This window comes from Malassezia japonica, chromosome 7 (assembly GCF_029542785.1).
Source record: "Malassezia japonica chromosome 7, complete sequence".
Lineage (NCBI taxonomy): Eukaryota > Fungi > Basidiomycota > Malasseziomycetes > Malasseziales > Malasseziaceae > Malassezia > Malassezia japonica.
In genome coordinates this window covers 119,076-133,655 of record NC_083376.1, presented here as the reverse complement: position 1 = coordinate 133,655, position 14,580 = coordinate 119,076, and the positions used below count along the sequence as shown (strand labels likewise).

The window sequence follows — 14,580 nt, the reverse complement described above, 5'->3', positions numbered from 1 at the left end:
CGAGTGCGGGACGCACGGCACGCGCTGGTTCCGCAATACGCTTCTCTACATCGGCCGGCGCACATAAAAGAAATAGTTGCACTGCTCGGTCGCACGCTGCGTGCCTCCAAGCACCGACGGAAGCACGCCCGTTACCGGCCGCGCAGTCGCCGCCGCATCGGCGACCGACGGCGAGGCAAGGATCCATTTTTCCAGCACGGGGATGTACATCGTGCCCCGCGTCTCGTACTGCAGGCGCAGCGGCAGCGGAGCGACCGGCGCGCCGTCCGCCAGCGTCGGACGGCCGCTCGGCCGCTCACGCTCGGGCCGGATCCAGCCGAGCTCTTGGAAAAAGCCGACCATCTCCTCTGGGTTGATGTACTGCGCGTGGCGGTGCGTGCCGCGCGAGACGACACGTAGCACGTCCTCCGCCAGAAAGATGGTCAAAAAGTACGACAGGGCCGTGCGCGACATGGTCGACATGAACAGTGCGCCGCCCGGCCGCACGAGGTCCGCAAGGCACCGCAGAAACTCCGCAGGCTGGTTCACATGCTCGACGACCTCCATCGCGGTGACGAGGTCGTACTGTCGCCCCTCGTCGCGGAGTGCCTCGGCAGTAGCGTGGACATAGGCCAACGAGCGGTCCTGGACGGCCGCCGCATCCGCACGCAGCGACAGCGCGGGGTCCTCGGCGGCATGCAGCGACGCCACCTGGATGTTCTCCGGCGAGGCGTCGACGCCAGTCACGCTCGCGCCGAGGCGCGCGGCGCTCTCGGCAAGGATACCGCCGCCGCAGCCGACGTCGAGCATCGTGCGCCCGTGCAAAAAGGCAGGAGACAGTGGCGCAGGCGCCGCCTCTCCCAGCACGTCGGCCATCGCCGCGTCCCAGCCGTGCATCTCCTCGAGCTTCTGGCGCATGAATTCGATGCGCACGCGGTTCATCTTGTGCAGCGGCTTGAACTCGCCCTCCTCGTCCCACCAGTGCTCCGAGAGCCGGCTAAAGTGCGCAATGTCTGCAGGATCGATCGATGAGAACGACGCACGCGCAGCGCTCGTGTGCAGCGCGCGCGCCGCCGCACGCGGCGCCCCCGCTGCGATTCGCACCCAGCCGATCATCGTCGATTATGTGGAGGCTACGGCGTACAGCGCGGCGGCCGTGGCGCCTTCGAGCACCACCGGGAGGTAGCCTACAAAGAAGAAGGGGAGCGTCGACGTGCGCAGGACGTGGTAGTCCCATACCGCAAGGTCGATCGCGACAGGGATCTGCGCGGCGAGGTACTGCATCGTGAACGAGGCGGGCGCCAGGAGCGGAATCCACTGCGCAAGCCCGGCCAGCACCGCAGGGCTCACGACGACAAATGCGAGCATCCTGAGTAGGTAGAGCGCGGCGCGGCCTGCGCCCTTCTTCATGGGCACGTTTGCGCGCATGCCCCAAGGCGGCACCATGGGATAGAGCGCAAAGGCGAGGAGCAGCGCCATGGTCGTGGCCTGGCTAAAGTTGAGCGTGCTCACGACGCTAATGACCATGCCGGCGTGCAGCATCGCAAACGCGTGCAGGCACATCGCGAGCGGCACGGCATCCAGGCCGGCGCACCGCACGCCGAGCGCAGTCGCCAGGGGAAGCGCCGCGGCGAGAGCGGCCAAGAGACCCAGCGTCGTGCACGAATTGAGGCCATGTGCGGTGCAGTCGAGCGGCGCACGCACCGTCAGCGCGAGGCACGCGAGGCCGCCGGCATGCGCGGCAGCCATGCACACGAGTGTCGGCCACACGGGGCGGGCGAGCGCGTCGTACGCGCCGAGCGCAATGTTGCGCTCGGCCTGGGACGCGCCGGCCATGCGGCGAGCGAGTTCGTCGTACGCCGGGCGCTCGAGGAGGAGCGCGCTCGTCTTGGGCGCGACGCGCTCCGCAAGTACGCCACGCAGGCGGTCGCGGCGCTGCCCGAGCGCGTTCCAGAGCGCAAGGCCGGTGAGCGTGAGCACGGCGCCGATGAGCAGCGGCACAAAGAGGTAGGTGCCGATCTGCACAAAGCGGTGGGGCGAGAGGAGCAGGTAGAAGAACTGCGAGTGGTGCAGACGCTCGTGCAGGTTCGAGAACGCACGCAGCGTCGACTCGACCACCTTGCCCATCTCGTAGAATCCGCTGGGGCCCGGCGCAGGCTCGGCAAAGAGCGTGAGTGCGTCGACGTGGAACGGGAGCAGAACGCCGTGCACGCCGCTGGGGTGGCCCGCAAGCTGCAGGCGCCACTGCGCAGAGAGCGCACGCCACCCCGCGAGGAAGCCGTGCACCGCGTCGCGGTCCGTCGCCGCCTCGAACCACTCGAGCGGCGCGCGCGGCACGCCACGAGCCACAAGCGCATCGAGGTGCGGAATGTCGTACTCGACGTCCTCGTACGTCGCGCCGTGCAGGCCAAGCATCGCCTTGAACTGCATCCGCGTCACGATCTCGACGACCGTGTTGAGCGTGTCGAGGTTCGGCAGCTGCCCGTCGCGCCCTTCGTGCAAGAGGGAGAGCGACGAGTAGGAGTCGGAGGGGTAGTCGAGCGCGAGCGCGTTCCAGATCTGGGCGCCGGCGCCGCGCACCTCGTCCGCAACGAGCCCAGCCTGCGGCTTGCCAAAGTACGACGTCGCCCACGCTTGCATGCCGTCGAGGTATCCGTCGCTAAACACGACAATCAGGTCCTTGCTCCAGTGGGGCACCATCGTGAGGCGCCGCGCGAGCGCGAGGACACTCGCGGCCCCGCGCACATTCACCGCACGCGCGCTGCCGGGCGGCGTATAGGGAAGGCCGGCGTGCGGCGTGTGTGCCTCCTTCCAGCGGCTCAGCCAGCTCGCGGAGAGCACCATAGCCTCGCGCCCGTCGATGCGGGGCGTGTACGAGCGCGCATATAGGTTCGTGCCACTCACCGGCGGGCCGTTCGGCACGGCAAAGACGTAGCGCTGCTCGTGCACCTCGAGGCCCATCCCTTCGAGCTCCGTGCGCAGGTACGCGAGGCGCCCGGCAGTGTCGTTCGCACGCGCATATTCCTCGAGCGCGCTTGAGATATTGTCCGCATAGTGCACGTCGTGCCAGTCCCACGTCGTCTGCTCCTGCCCGGGCTGCAGCGCGTTTTCGTCCACGTACACCGACCGAGAAAAGGGCGAGGAGGGCACCGCCAGCAAGGCCAGGAGGACCAGTGCCCCAGCAAGAAGGATCGCCCTGCGTCAGCTATGCGACGTACCGCAGCGTGGGCGCGACGCGGCTCAGCGCCGCCGCAATGCGCCGCCGCCGGCGCACATGCTTCAGGAGGTCTTCCGGGGGCGCATGCGCCTCGGCCTTGTCCGCTGCCGTGCTCGCCACTACGTTACTTGTGGCATGACCATTATATGTAGACTCCGTTTCGCTATCAACCGGCGAACGCGAACGCCGCGCTCTTGTCATCTACGCACGTTAGCATCCGTCAACGCAAAGGGGAGAGGGGGGGTGTTCAGGAGCAAGGCCAATAGCGTAAATGCCCGCTCGGGAAAAGTCTCGGCATGACGCATCCGACTGGTGCCAGCAAAGCGTTTGGTTCATCACCAAGAGGATTGGGGGGGGTTACTTACCTCGACAAGGACGCACGAAGAAACCAGCGCGGCGGGAGGCGCGTTAGTCAGGCTCGTAATGGAGGTGTGTACTAGTACCAGCCGCCGTTCGAGCGCCAGCGGTCGCGGTCGTTGCGGCGGGGTGCGCCGCGTGGGGCCGGCGCGTTTTTTGCCCACTGCGCAGCGCCCGCGCCGCCCAGTCCCGGGATTGCATCGTCCATAGCCTGCGCCTGCGGAGCGGCGTCGCGCCCGGCGAGGCCCGGGATCACGTCGTCGCCCCATTCCTCGGCGCCCCACCGCTCGTCGGCCTGCTCGCCCTTGTGCTCCTCTTCCGTCTGCTCGCCCGGGCGCGAGCGCGACCAGAACCGCGAGGTGTGGTCGTTGCTGCCGCTCGCAAGCATGTGCCCCAGCGGATGCCACTCGAGGCTCCATACATTGGACTCGTGCGCCTCTTCCATGACGTGCACTGGCGCGGTGGGATTCGGCGCGTTGAGTGACCAGTGCAGCATTGCGCCTTCCGAGCCGCCGGACACGAGTAGGTCGTGGTGCACCGGGTGCCACGCGAGGCTGCACACCTCCTTGCTGTGGCCTTTGAGGACGTAGAGCTCCTGCATCGCACGTACGTCGTACAGCCGAATCGACTGGTCGCGCGACGCGGTCGCCACGAGATTCCCGTCTGGGCTCCACTGGCACGCCTGTACGGTGTTCTTGTGGCCGTGGTACGTCCCGAGCTCCATGCCCGAGCGCGGGTCCCAGAACTTGACGAGGTTGTCCTTGCTGCCCGACACGAGCAGCGACTGCGTCGGGTGCCAGTCGACGCACTTGACCTCCCAGCCGTGCCCCTTGAGCGTGGACTCTTCCTGGGCTTCGTCAAAGCTCCAGATCTTGAGCGTGCTGTCGTCGCTCGCGCTCACAAACCGACCGTCGTCCGGCGAAAAGGAGAGGCCACGCACCGCATCGCGGTGCCCTGTAAACGCCTGTACGTTGTTCATATTGTGCTGAAAGTACTTGATCTGCCCGTTTTGGTCCGCCGAGATGAGCCACACGCCCGAGTGCGACCACTCCATCGCGCGGACCGCCGAGTCGTGCGCCTGGAGGATGGTCTCAAAGTTGAACGTGAGCCCGTTCCATAGCGTAAACTCGCCACTGGTCGAGCCGGTGAGCAGCCGCCGGCCGTCCGGGAGCCAGCGCACGACATTCACCGGGCACCGGATTTTGTTCGTCGAGGTATGGGCGAGGACCGAGGCGACGGACGAGACCGACTCGCTGTACGCGTACGGCGGCAGCATGCGCACGACCTGGTTCGGACTCGGTCGCAGAAACACATCGTTGCGTGCGCTTGCGCGTGTCGCGCGTGCGTGGGCATACTTGGGAACCGTACCCCAGTAGTCGACGGTACGTCGCTGCAAAAACCGCCGCGCGCGGCGCCCGTCGAATCCCGCTGCGAGCGCAGTCGCGGTCGCCGCCGCCTCTTCACGCTCACGCGTGTCGAGCGGCGGCTCGCCCGGCGGCTCACGGAACTCTTTCGGGGCCCAGCGCGGGGTGTGCGACGGCCTCGGCTCCAGCACGCTGTCGCCCATGGCGGACCTCCACAAGAACCGGGCAGGAATCAACAAACTACTCAATCACGATTCTGGATATGGAGATTACTCGGACGCGATGTTAGGGTGAACATGGTGAGTCTACGACGAAGAGATGTGCGCAGTCTCCTCGGCGCCCTCCTTAGCGGCCTCCTTCTTGGGCTCAGCAGCGGGCTTCTTCTCGGTGGCGTAGCCGTTCGAGCCGACCTGGATGCCCGACTCCCGCGAGGGGCCGGTGTAGGCCGGGACGTTCTCGCGCCTGTCGTCGAGCACAGTAACCGGGGCAGCGGCGGTGACCGTCGAGGGAATCGCGGGCGCAGCGCCGTAGTGACGGGTGGTGGTGGCGGGCTCGTCGATGTCGATCTCGCCCTCGACGTACTCGTCCTCGATCGAAGAGCCGTCGTCGTCCTCGAGGTCCTCCTCGTCCTCGCTGCGGTAGCCGGCGGCGCGCACAGCGGCGGGAACGGGGCCCGAGCGGTCCATCTGCTCCGAGGTGGTGAGGTATACCTTGGAGAGCTGCTTGATGTCGTTCCACCACTCCATGAGCTCGTCGTGCGAGCGGGCACGGAAGGTGTAAGCGTATTCACGGCCAAGCGAGAAGCCACCCGACTGCGCACCGCCGAGCTTGCGGCCCTCGATGTGGAACTTGTGGGTCTGCGCAGCGGCGGTCGACGGGGCGCCGAGCGTGCACTCGGGCAGGAAGAGCGAGAGCTCGGGAACGGGGTGGCGCGAGATGTCCGACGAGCTGTGCTCGTGCAGGTAGCCGGCGGGGGTGAGCACGTAGAACGACTCCTTGTACGACTTCGTGAAGCGCTTCTTGCGCTCGAGGATGCCCTGGTGGACGGGAATCACCGAGGGGTCCTCCTTGCCGGGGTAGTCGATCGTCTCGGGGTTGCGCAGCGGCGTGTCGGGGTCCAGGAGATGGTCCGAACGCGAGGCAAAGGCGATCCACTCCGCGTTGGGCTCGAGCGAGCGCATGTGCACGCCGAGACCCAGCCAGGTGTCCTGGACCTGGGCCGACATGCGACCGCTCCACTCGTCAAAGGTCTGCCAAGCACTCTGGATCGAGCGGACGATGCCCTCCTCAAAGTGAGCCGAGTTCTGCTGCATGATGATGATGCTCTTCTGCAGGGCGTTCTCCTCGTTCACCTGGCGCTGGAGCTGGAGAGCAACAGCCTGGTTCGCAGCGTAGGGGTCCTCACGGGCGCTCACGCTCATGGGGGTGTTCTTGAGCAGGGTGATCGAGCGGGCGAGGTCAGAGATCATCTTGGTCGACAGCTCACGCTCACGGGCAACCGAGTTGGCAAGCTTGCCAGTGTCCTGCTGCACGTTGCGGAGGTGGGCCTTGATCTCAGCACGGAGCTTCTGCAGGTGCTGGACAATCGAGCCCTCGACCGTCTTGGCGAGGTTGGCGTGGTGGTCAGCGATCGTGCGAGTCTTGTCGCGGATGCTGTAGAACACGTCCTGGATACCGTCCTCACCAAGGAACTGGTTGCCCTGGCGGAAAGGAACCTGGATCACGCCACCAAGCTTGGCCATCTCCTTGGCCGTGTTGTACTCAATGTCCGCGATGCCCTCGAAGTAGGCGATAAGCATCTTGGTGATGTCCTTCCAGCCTGTGGTTAGCATTCTTTTGCTTGCCATCACAACATACCAGTGAAGCGCTCAATCAGAATGTCCGACGGGCGCAGCTCGTTCGGGCCCGTGTTCTTCTTAATGAGCGAGGCATTGCGGCTGGCAATGGTCGACTTGCGACTCGCGGTCGTAGCCCGCGTAAGGGTAGAGTGGGCGTCAGTCATCGTGACGGTGTTGGTAGTAAGATGCGTAGATCACTCGTGTTTCTCAGTCGGGAGCCCTCGATAGTGTTTACCGAAACTCGCTACAGGACTGTGGGAAAGGACAAATGGGGAACGGGGTCGTCCGCAATCAGCAGCAGCTACCCGCGTGGCAAGACCCAAGCACAATGCGGAACTGGGCACGCTACGCGAATTTCCCACCACTGCATGCAGGAGGGTATACCTCAGCCAATCAATATGTGTATTTTGAAAGGATACATGATGTAAGCATGCATAGGGCAATAGACCGATCACACCGATTGGGGTCCGCAGCAACATCCAAACGGGTCTGCGCAAGCCCACGCGGCCCAACTCGCAATCGACACCATGAGCGGAACGAACGCGTTCCAGCAGCGCCTGCGGGTACGTGCCACGCAGTGCTGACAAAGGTCCTCACATTTTCGATTCCGGTGATGGTGGCGTCGTCGTGTACGTGTCCTTTTGGTCTCACACAGACATGATGTACAAACGTCTGTACCTCGGCGAGGAGCAAAAACCTCTCCCTTCGAGCGTCACCAAGCTCGCCACGCCCCCGTCCCAGACGCCCCCACGCGAAGCGTAACGCGTCCGTGTATAGTCACGTGATATAATTTTGATGGCCCTTGCGCTCGTTCGCTACGCGACACGGCGCACAAAAAATCACGGCGCAGAATCTCGCACAGTCAGCCGTCTTGTGGGGAGCACGGTTCTCAGTAGCGCGCAGCGCAGGGTATTCGAGTGTACGGTTTATGCACGCCGAGCGCCGGACCAGCATGGGCTCCTCCAACTTTCGTATTCTCGCCGCGCCGGCCTCAGACACCTCGGAACTGCCGACGGTCGTGCTGCAGTGCGACTCGAAGAAATACATGTTCAATGCAGGCGAGGGAACGACGCGCCTCTCGGCCCAGCACAAATCGACCAACACACGCGTAGACCACATTTTCCTCTCGCGCGTCGCGTCGGAAGCCATCGGCGGCCTTCCTGGCCTGCTCATGACGCTCGCGGATGGCGGCAAAAAGTCGATCAATCTTTACGGGCCTATCAACACGAGGTACGCGGTCGCATGCACGCGCTTCTACGCAAAGCGCGACTCGATGCAGGTGAACGTGGAGGACATCGGCTTCAAGCCCTCCACGACGCCGTGCTTCGCCGACGAGCATGTTCGCGTGTATGCCGTGCCGATCGCGCCATTCGAGTGCGTGCCATGGCGGAGCGCAGGAGGCCCAATCTTCAATGAACAGGATAAGCCATGGCGCAACCCGCAGTGGAAGCCATCCAATCTGTGCGCCGACCAGGCTGATAAGTGGTACAGGATCACGATCGCCGATGCATGGGGAACTTCCTCTGAAAAGGAGGAGGACATGCGCATCAAGACACCTTCGCGGGTACCCCACGCGCTTCCGCCGGCGCGCATTTGCCCTAACGACTGTCCTCACGGCGGCGCCGAGTTAGGACGCCAAGCACCGGTCTTCGCCTACATCTGCGCAGGTACGACTCAGCGCGGCAAGTTTGACGCAAAGCGCGCTGCGGCGCTCGGCATCTCGCCAGGGCCGGACTTTGCGCGCCTCACGCGCGGCGAGGACGTGCAGATTCAGCGCCCGGTCGACTGGGCGTCGCTCAGCGACGCCGAGCAGGCCCAGTGGCTCCGCTCGCGCTCATCCAAGCGCGCGCAAAAGAAGCAGCCGGCCCCCGATGTGCCGGACTATATCCTGGAAGATGTTACGCTGCGCAGCAGCGACGTGGTCGGCACGGCGCGTGCCGGCGCCGTCTTTTTCTACATGGTTCTTCCGAACCCCGCGTACATCGATGCGCTGTTAGAACCCGATGTGCAGGCATCTTTTGCGCCGTATACCCAGGCTGCCAACATGGACAAGGCACCCGAGCAGCGTACGACGCCGCATGCAATCGTACACGCTGCGCCGCGCTCGGTTATTGAAGACGAGCGTTACGCAAAGTGGATGGCCTCGTTTGGGCCGGATTGCAACCACATCATTGCAAACAAGGAGCAGTGTGCAGACCGGCTCATGTACCCGTCGAGCGCATGGTCTCTGCTGCGTCTTTCGCGCCTCGACGCAGACATGTTTTCCGTGCCGGGATACCAGCTTGTGCCGAGCGAGCCGATCCGTGGACGCGGCGTGCCGGCCACCGAGGGCATGGTTGTCCCACTCCAGCCCCGTGCGCCACCGATGCAACTGCCAGCAACTGCGCCGCCGTTTGACGTGCCGCTTTCCGAAATGACGCAGCGACTCTCGACGCATGCGACCGAACAGGCAGCCGAGGCGTGGGCGGCGTACGAGGCTGCTGTACAGCAGGCGCATCGCGCGCCTATGGCACAAGAGACTCTACCCGGCGACGAGCTTACCTTTACGACGCTCGGCACAGGCAGCTCGTCGCCTTCGAAGTACCGCAACGTGCTGAGCACGCTCGTGCACATTCCCGACGTCGGCTATATCCTGCTGGATGCGGGCGAGAGCACCTACTTCCAGCTCGCACGGCGCTTTGGCCCTGGCGAACACGGCTGGTCCGGCGTTGGCATCGAGCATGTGCTGCGGAATTTGCGCATGATCTTTGTGAGCCATATCCACGGCGACCACCACATGGGCATCGTGCGTATCTTACTCGAGCGGCGCAAGCTGGGTCTCGATGAGCCGCTGTACTTTTTCTCAAACAACTACACGCGCTTTTATCTGCTCGAATACGACCATCTAGAAAAGCTTGGACTTCGCGACGGTCCGAATGGAGTGCTGGCGCTCGACAACGAGCTGCTCGACTTTGAGCACGGCCTGGACCCTGAGGCGCCGGACGCCAAAGCAGCCAAGAACGCCGAGGCTCACGCGATCCTCGCTGCGGCCAAAGCGCGCCTGCGTCTCTCTGCGATCCGAACCGCGCCAGTCGTACACCGCACGAGCCACTGCTACGGCCTGATTCTCGAGCACGAGTCTGGCTGGAAGCTGGTCTTTTCGGGCGATACGATGCCGTGCGACGCGTTGGTCGCCGCCGGAAAAAAAGCTACGATCCTCATTCACGAAGCGACGATGCAAGACGACGAGGAGGAGCTTGCGCATGACAAAGGGCACAGCACCATTGGCCAGGCCGTCCAAGCCGCGAAAAAGATGCAGGCCAAGCACCTGCTCCTGACCCACTTTTCCCAGCGCTACCCCAAGTTTGCGCGCATGGGCACGATTACGAGCGTACTGCCGACCGGCGTCGCGTTTGATATGATGCACATTACGCAGGCGCAGATCCGGCGCGGCAAAGAGCAGCTCCCGGCACTCGAGGCGCTCTTTGCCGCCGAGCACGAAGACGACGATAGCGACGCCGAGAGCACGGCGCCAGCGGACGCCGCGCCCGAGCCTGTGCCGCCCGCCAAGCGCAGCCGCGCTCAAGATACGTCGCCCCACGCCTTCCGGCACAATGAAAAGGAGTTTGCATGGCGCTATGTCGTGCTGAGCTTGTATGTAACCCCCCTAACGCAGCGCATCCATCGGACAAAAAACACAGGCCCAGCCCCCGTCGGAGCTATCCGTGCAGCAAGGTATTGCGCAGGCGCTGCAGACGATGCACGGCGTTGTCGGCTCTGCGTTCGCAGTGGACGTGCTCTACGTCGGCCCCCCACTCGGCGCCGGCGCGCACGTTGCCGAGGCGGTGGTGCGTGTGCCGTCGGAGCACGTCGACACGCTCCTCTCGACGCTCTCGGCGTTGGACCCCGTGTCGCTCGCGACACTCACTGCGCGCCAGCCGCTTCGTGTAGGCGTGCAGAGCGTGTCGCACAATCCTGCGATGCTCACGAGTAATGCGCGCGCGTGGATGGCCCAACTTTCATAGTGACTCGAGAAACCTTGCTATGTACGAACATGTCTAGTGAAAGGTGGTGGGTTGGATGCATTACAAGAGCGTCCGGAAGATGATGTCCCAGAACATGCTCGTAACGCCAAAGCCGAGCTCAAAGTTCTTGTAGTGGTGTTCGAGGTGGTACTTCTTCTGCGCCTTGAGGATCGAAGGAAGCTTGGTATGGTGCATGGCGTAGTGGAAGGTGTCGTAGAAGATGTACATCGTGTACGACCCCGCAATGGTGCCGTTCGCCATGGCCGTGGGCAGAACGGCGTGCGCAAGCAGCAGCATCGGGAACGAGAGCGCTGCAAAGAGAATCGGCGGCATGACCAGGCGCATCTTGTCCATCGGCAGGAAGTGGTGGATGCCGTGCAGAAGGAAGTGCATTAGGTAGGCGGTCTGGTTGCGCGGCAGCATCGAGTCCATGTGGAAGATGAAGCGGTGGAAGAGGTACTCAATGAACGTCCAGAAGAACACACCAAACGCCCACGAGGCCATCGCGCCGGCATAGCCAAACGCCATGGGGTGCTCGGACGAGGCAAAGATCTCCTTGAACTGCATCGCCGAGACGTGGAAGAAGGCCGCAGCAATCGGGCCCCAGAGCATGGGAATAACGTACCAGGGCGTCTTGGTAAACACCTCGAGGAAGTTGTGGGGCATCAGCTGCGCCGAGTCCTTCTTGTGACGGGGAATGTGCACCTGCTCGAGGTAAAACTCCTTGGTGAAGCGCGCGCGCCACATCTGGGGGATCAGGGGCTTCTCAAGGTCGAGGAAATGGTGCTCCTTAAAGTCTTCCGACATGTCCGTCTCCACGGGCTCAAAGTCGTCGGTGATGACAACGTCGCCGAGGGGGGCCTTGTTGGCCGTGGCGATGGCTGCCTCCGAAGCAAGGAGCGTGCCAACGCGGAAGTCCTCGAGCATGCCGTAGGCGCTCTTGGAGTGCTCGTGCGACAGGGGGTCCGCCATGATCTCGGTGACATCCTTGCCGGCATATTCGAGGATAAGGTCATCACCACCAGGGTGGTCCTCGATGAACTCCGTCACGTTGTACACCTTACCATTGCAGGTAACCCAGCAGTCGGTCTGCTTGTTGTGCTTAGCCACGTCCGCGCGAGAAAAGGTCGTCGACATAGTGGTGGCCAACAACAAGATGGGAAAAGTGCTAATTGCTAGCACTGGAATTTGCCACGAATGCAAGTGTGTATTGGCTGGCTGATTTCACGCCACTTTGGTCTTCCCCAGAAAACCACGTGGTGTATCGCCGCGGCGTTGGGCCGCCGCGAGGCAGCCAAGTGGAAAGCACAGACTGCATAAGGCTACATCCTATTAAGAGCTGGGGCGGTTCTTGTCCAGGTATTCCTTTTCGGCCTTTGCCATAGCCTCGTCCGACATACTATAGGTTAGCAAATTCACGTACTATTCTCTCAGGCAGTTGAACATGTTGCGGTTCTGCTGGCGACACGCCCAGGCCACAGACAGCAGGCGGTTCTGGGAGCAGTGGACGAATTCTGGGTCAGAAAATCCGGCCTACCTTGCACGAGAGGGTCGCAGCGCTTAAATGCTTCCAGTTTCTTGTCCTTGAGAAACCGATCGTACTCGCGATTGCTCATCACACGCGACTTGTTCTCGCTCGACATCTTCCAACGCGCCGCAGAGAGCAGGGAAAGTACACCGGCGTGCTGCAGCTTTGTCAGCACCACTCCACCTGCCGGGAATTTTCCTTGTGACGACCAGCGAACGTGCCCGTGCGAGGTATGGTCGCGTCGCAGCCCGCTGGACATGGCAAGGCACCGGCACTGCCGGTGCGTTCTGCCAAGGGAAAGACAAAGGCCAAGCAGCGCTACCTAAAAGCGAAAAAGGAGCGTAGAAAAGCGAAAAAGGCGGCGACGCCCAAGGCCCCTGGCGAAGGAAAAAAGAAGAACAAGGAGCGACAGCCCTCGAAGAAGGCCGAAAAGATGGAGACGAACGAGGAGGAGAGTGACAACAGCGATGGGAGTGATAGCGACAGCAGCGACAGTGACAGCAGCGACAGTGACAACAGCGACAACAACGAGAGTACGGCCGCCGAGCCTGCGTCGGACACGCCACTGCCGGACTCGATCGCTGCCGACCCATTGCAAGCAAGCGCCCCTCCGGACGAGGTTGCTGAAAAAGGGGTCCCCGCAGAGCCGGAGCAGGATGACGCGGAGGACCCTCAGTACCTCTTTCGCTTCCCCAGGCCGCAGCAGACGGGCGCATCGGACGCCAAGCTCCTTGCGTCACTCGGCCTCCCCCAGGGCCTTGCACGCCCGACACTCGTTGACGCTGCGCATACGCAGTCGCTCGATGCGGACCTCTCCGCCCAAGATACCCAAGATAACCGCCCGACCGAGCATATCGGCGTCACAATCTCGCGCTCGATCAAGCGCCAGCTCGACCGTCTCGGTATTTCCGAGTGGTTCGCCGTGCAGGCGTCCGTCATTCCTCTCTTGCTGAATCGCAAGACAGAGAGCGAGCTTTACATGCCCTATTCGCCCCCCAGAGACTTGTGTGTTTCTGCCCCGACCGGCAGCGGCAAGACCCTTGCGTATACCGTTCCGATCGTCGAGCTGCTGCAGACGCGCACGATTGTGCAGTTGCGTGCGCTAGTCCTAGTGCCGACGCGCGACCTCGCGATTCAGGTCGCCGAGATGTTTGATGCGGTTGGAAAAGGCAGCGGGCTGCGCTCGCTCGTCGTCACCGGCAACCACAGCTTCAAGCACGAGCAGGCGCAGCTTGTGAGCCGCGGCCCCCATGGCTATACCAGTAATGTCGATGTGCTCATCGCAACTCCGGGCCGCTTGGTCGATCATGTGCAGAGCACGCCCGGATTTACGCTGCAGCACCTGCGGTTCCTGGTGATTGACGAGGCGGACCGGCTGCTCGGCCAGTCGTTCCAGCAGTGGGTCGCGATTCTTCTCGATGCGCTTATGCCCGACGCGAGCGACCAAGTGGCCCTCGCGCCCCCCGTGCTCCAGCACGAGGCGCCGTCGTGGGCGCACGACGATCTCGAAGTGCCCGTGCCTAGCGTCCAAAAGCTGCTCTTTTCTGCTACGCTGAGCCGCGATCCTGCCAAGATGAATGCCCTGCAGCTCCGCAATCCCCACTACGTCAGTGTCCAGGACCAGACCGAAGGTGCTGAGCTCGATACCGACCACTATGCCCTGCCGGCGGGTCTGCATGAGCACATGATGGTGACCGAGACGAGTACCAAGGTGCTGCATCTCTTGTACCTCTTGCACGGCTTGCCCGAGCCGGTGCGTCATGCTCTGTGCTTTACCAAGAGCGTGGACGCGGCGAACCGCTTGGTGCGTCTCTTGTCTTTCTTTGAGGAGCGCTGGGCCCTGGGCGATAAGCCTCTCTGTGTACAGTACTATTCGAGTGATCTCGGTGCTGCGGAGCGCGTGCAGATGCTCAAGCGTTTCCAGCAAGGCGAGATCGATCTGCTGGTGTGCTCGGATCTGATCGCGCGCGGTATTGATCTGCCCGAGGTGCGCCATGTGATCTCCTACGATGTGCCGATCGACATGGCCAAGTACGTGCACCGTGTGGGCCGTACTGCGCGTGCGGGCCGCACGGGCGACGCGTGGAGCCTAGTGGAAGAGCAGGAAGTGTACCACTTCAAGCGCATGCTCCGCCAGGCCTCGCACCTCGACAACGTCGCCAACGAAAAGGTGAAACCGGCCGAATGGGAACGGTTTGTTCCGTGTTACAAGGTATGTATACAAGACTCATTGTACAGGACGCGCTCGCGCAGCTTGCTGCCGTTTATAGCCAGCAGCACTAGTGTAGTATAC

At 63.1% G+C, this 14,580-nt stretch overlaps 6 protein-coding genes across 6 annotated transcripts; 2 read left to right on the top strand and 4 right to left on the bottom strand.

Annotated features, from left to right (window-relative positions):
• Positions 1-45: 45 nt before the first annotated feature.
• PFS2 (pre-mRNA cleavage and polyadenylation factor (CPF) complex subunit) lies at positions 46-5,120 on the bottom strand (the record flags this gene model as incomplete). The annotated part of the gene is made up of 4 exons (XM_060267495.1): positions 46-1,030; positions 1,124-3,175; positions 3,198-3,308; positions 3,634-5,120. The coding sequence occupies 4 exons, from the start codon at positions 5,118-5,120 to the stop codon at positions 46-48; spliced, it is 4,635 nt and encodes a 1,544-aa protein (XP_060123478.1).
• A 102-nt stretch (positions 5,121-5,222) lies between these two features.
• MJAP1_003568 (uncharacterized protein) lies at positions 5,223-6,919 on the bottom strand (the record flags this gene model as incomplete). Its single annotated transcript, XM_060267494.1, has 2 exons — positions 5,223-6,736; positions 6,775-6,919. 2 exons carry the CDS (start codon positions 6,917-6,919, stop codon positions 5,223-5,225), a joined length of 1,659 nt encoding a protein of 552 aa, XP_060123477.1.
• Positions 6,920-7,707: 788 nt separating this feature from the next.
• On the top strand, positions 7,708-10,759 carry MJAP1_003567 (ribonuclease Z; the record flags this gene model as incomplete). The annotated part of the gene is made up of 3 exons (XM_060267493.1): positions 7,708-8,129; positions 8,247-10,388; positions 10,411-10,759. The coding sequence occupies 3 exons, from the start codon at positions 7,708-7,710 to the stop codon at positions 10,757-10,759; spliced, it is 2,913 nt and encodes a 970-aa protein (XP_060123476.1).
• A 60-nt stretch (positions 10,760-10,819) lies between these two features.
• On the bottom strand, positions 10,820-11,896 carry SCS7 (4-hydroxysphinganine ceramide fatty acyl 2-hydroxylase; the record flags this gene model as incomplete). The annotated part of the gene is made up of 1 exon (XM_060267492.1): positions 10,820-11,896. One exon carries the CDS (start codon positions 11,894-11,896, stop codon positions 10,820-10,822), a length of 1,077 nt encoding a protein of 358 aa, XP_060123475.1.
• A 195-nt stretch (positions 11,897-12,091) lies between these two features.
• Positions 12,092-12,402, bottom strand: MJAP1_003565 (uncharacterized protein; the record flags this gene model as incomplete). Its single annotated transcript, XM_060267491.1, has 3 exons — positions 12,092-12,158; positions 12,183-12,273; positions 12,297-12,402. 3 exons carry the CDS (start codon positions 12,400-12,402, stop codon positions 12,092-12,094), a joined length of 264 nt encoding a protein of 87 aa, XP_060123474.1.
• A 117-nt stretch (positions 12,403-12,519) lies between these two features.
• On the top strand, positions 12,520-14,570 carry DBP6 (RNA helicase; the record flags this gene model as incomplete). Its single annotated transcript, XM_060267490.1, has 2 exons — positions 12,520-14,499; positions 14,526-14,570. 2 exons carry the CDS (start codon positions 12,520-12,522, stop codon positions 14,568-14,570), a joined length of 2,025 nt encoding a protein of 674 aa, XP_060123473.1.
• Positions 14,571-14,580: the final 10 nt, after the last annotated feature.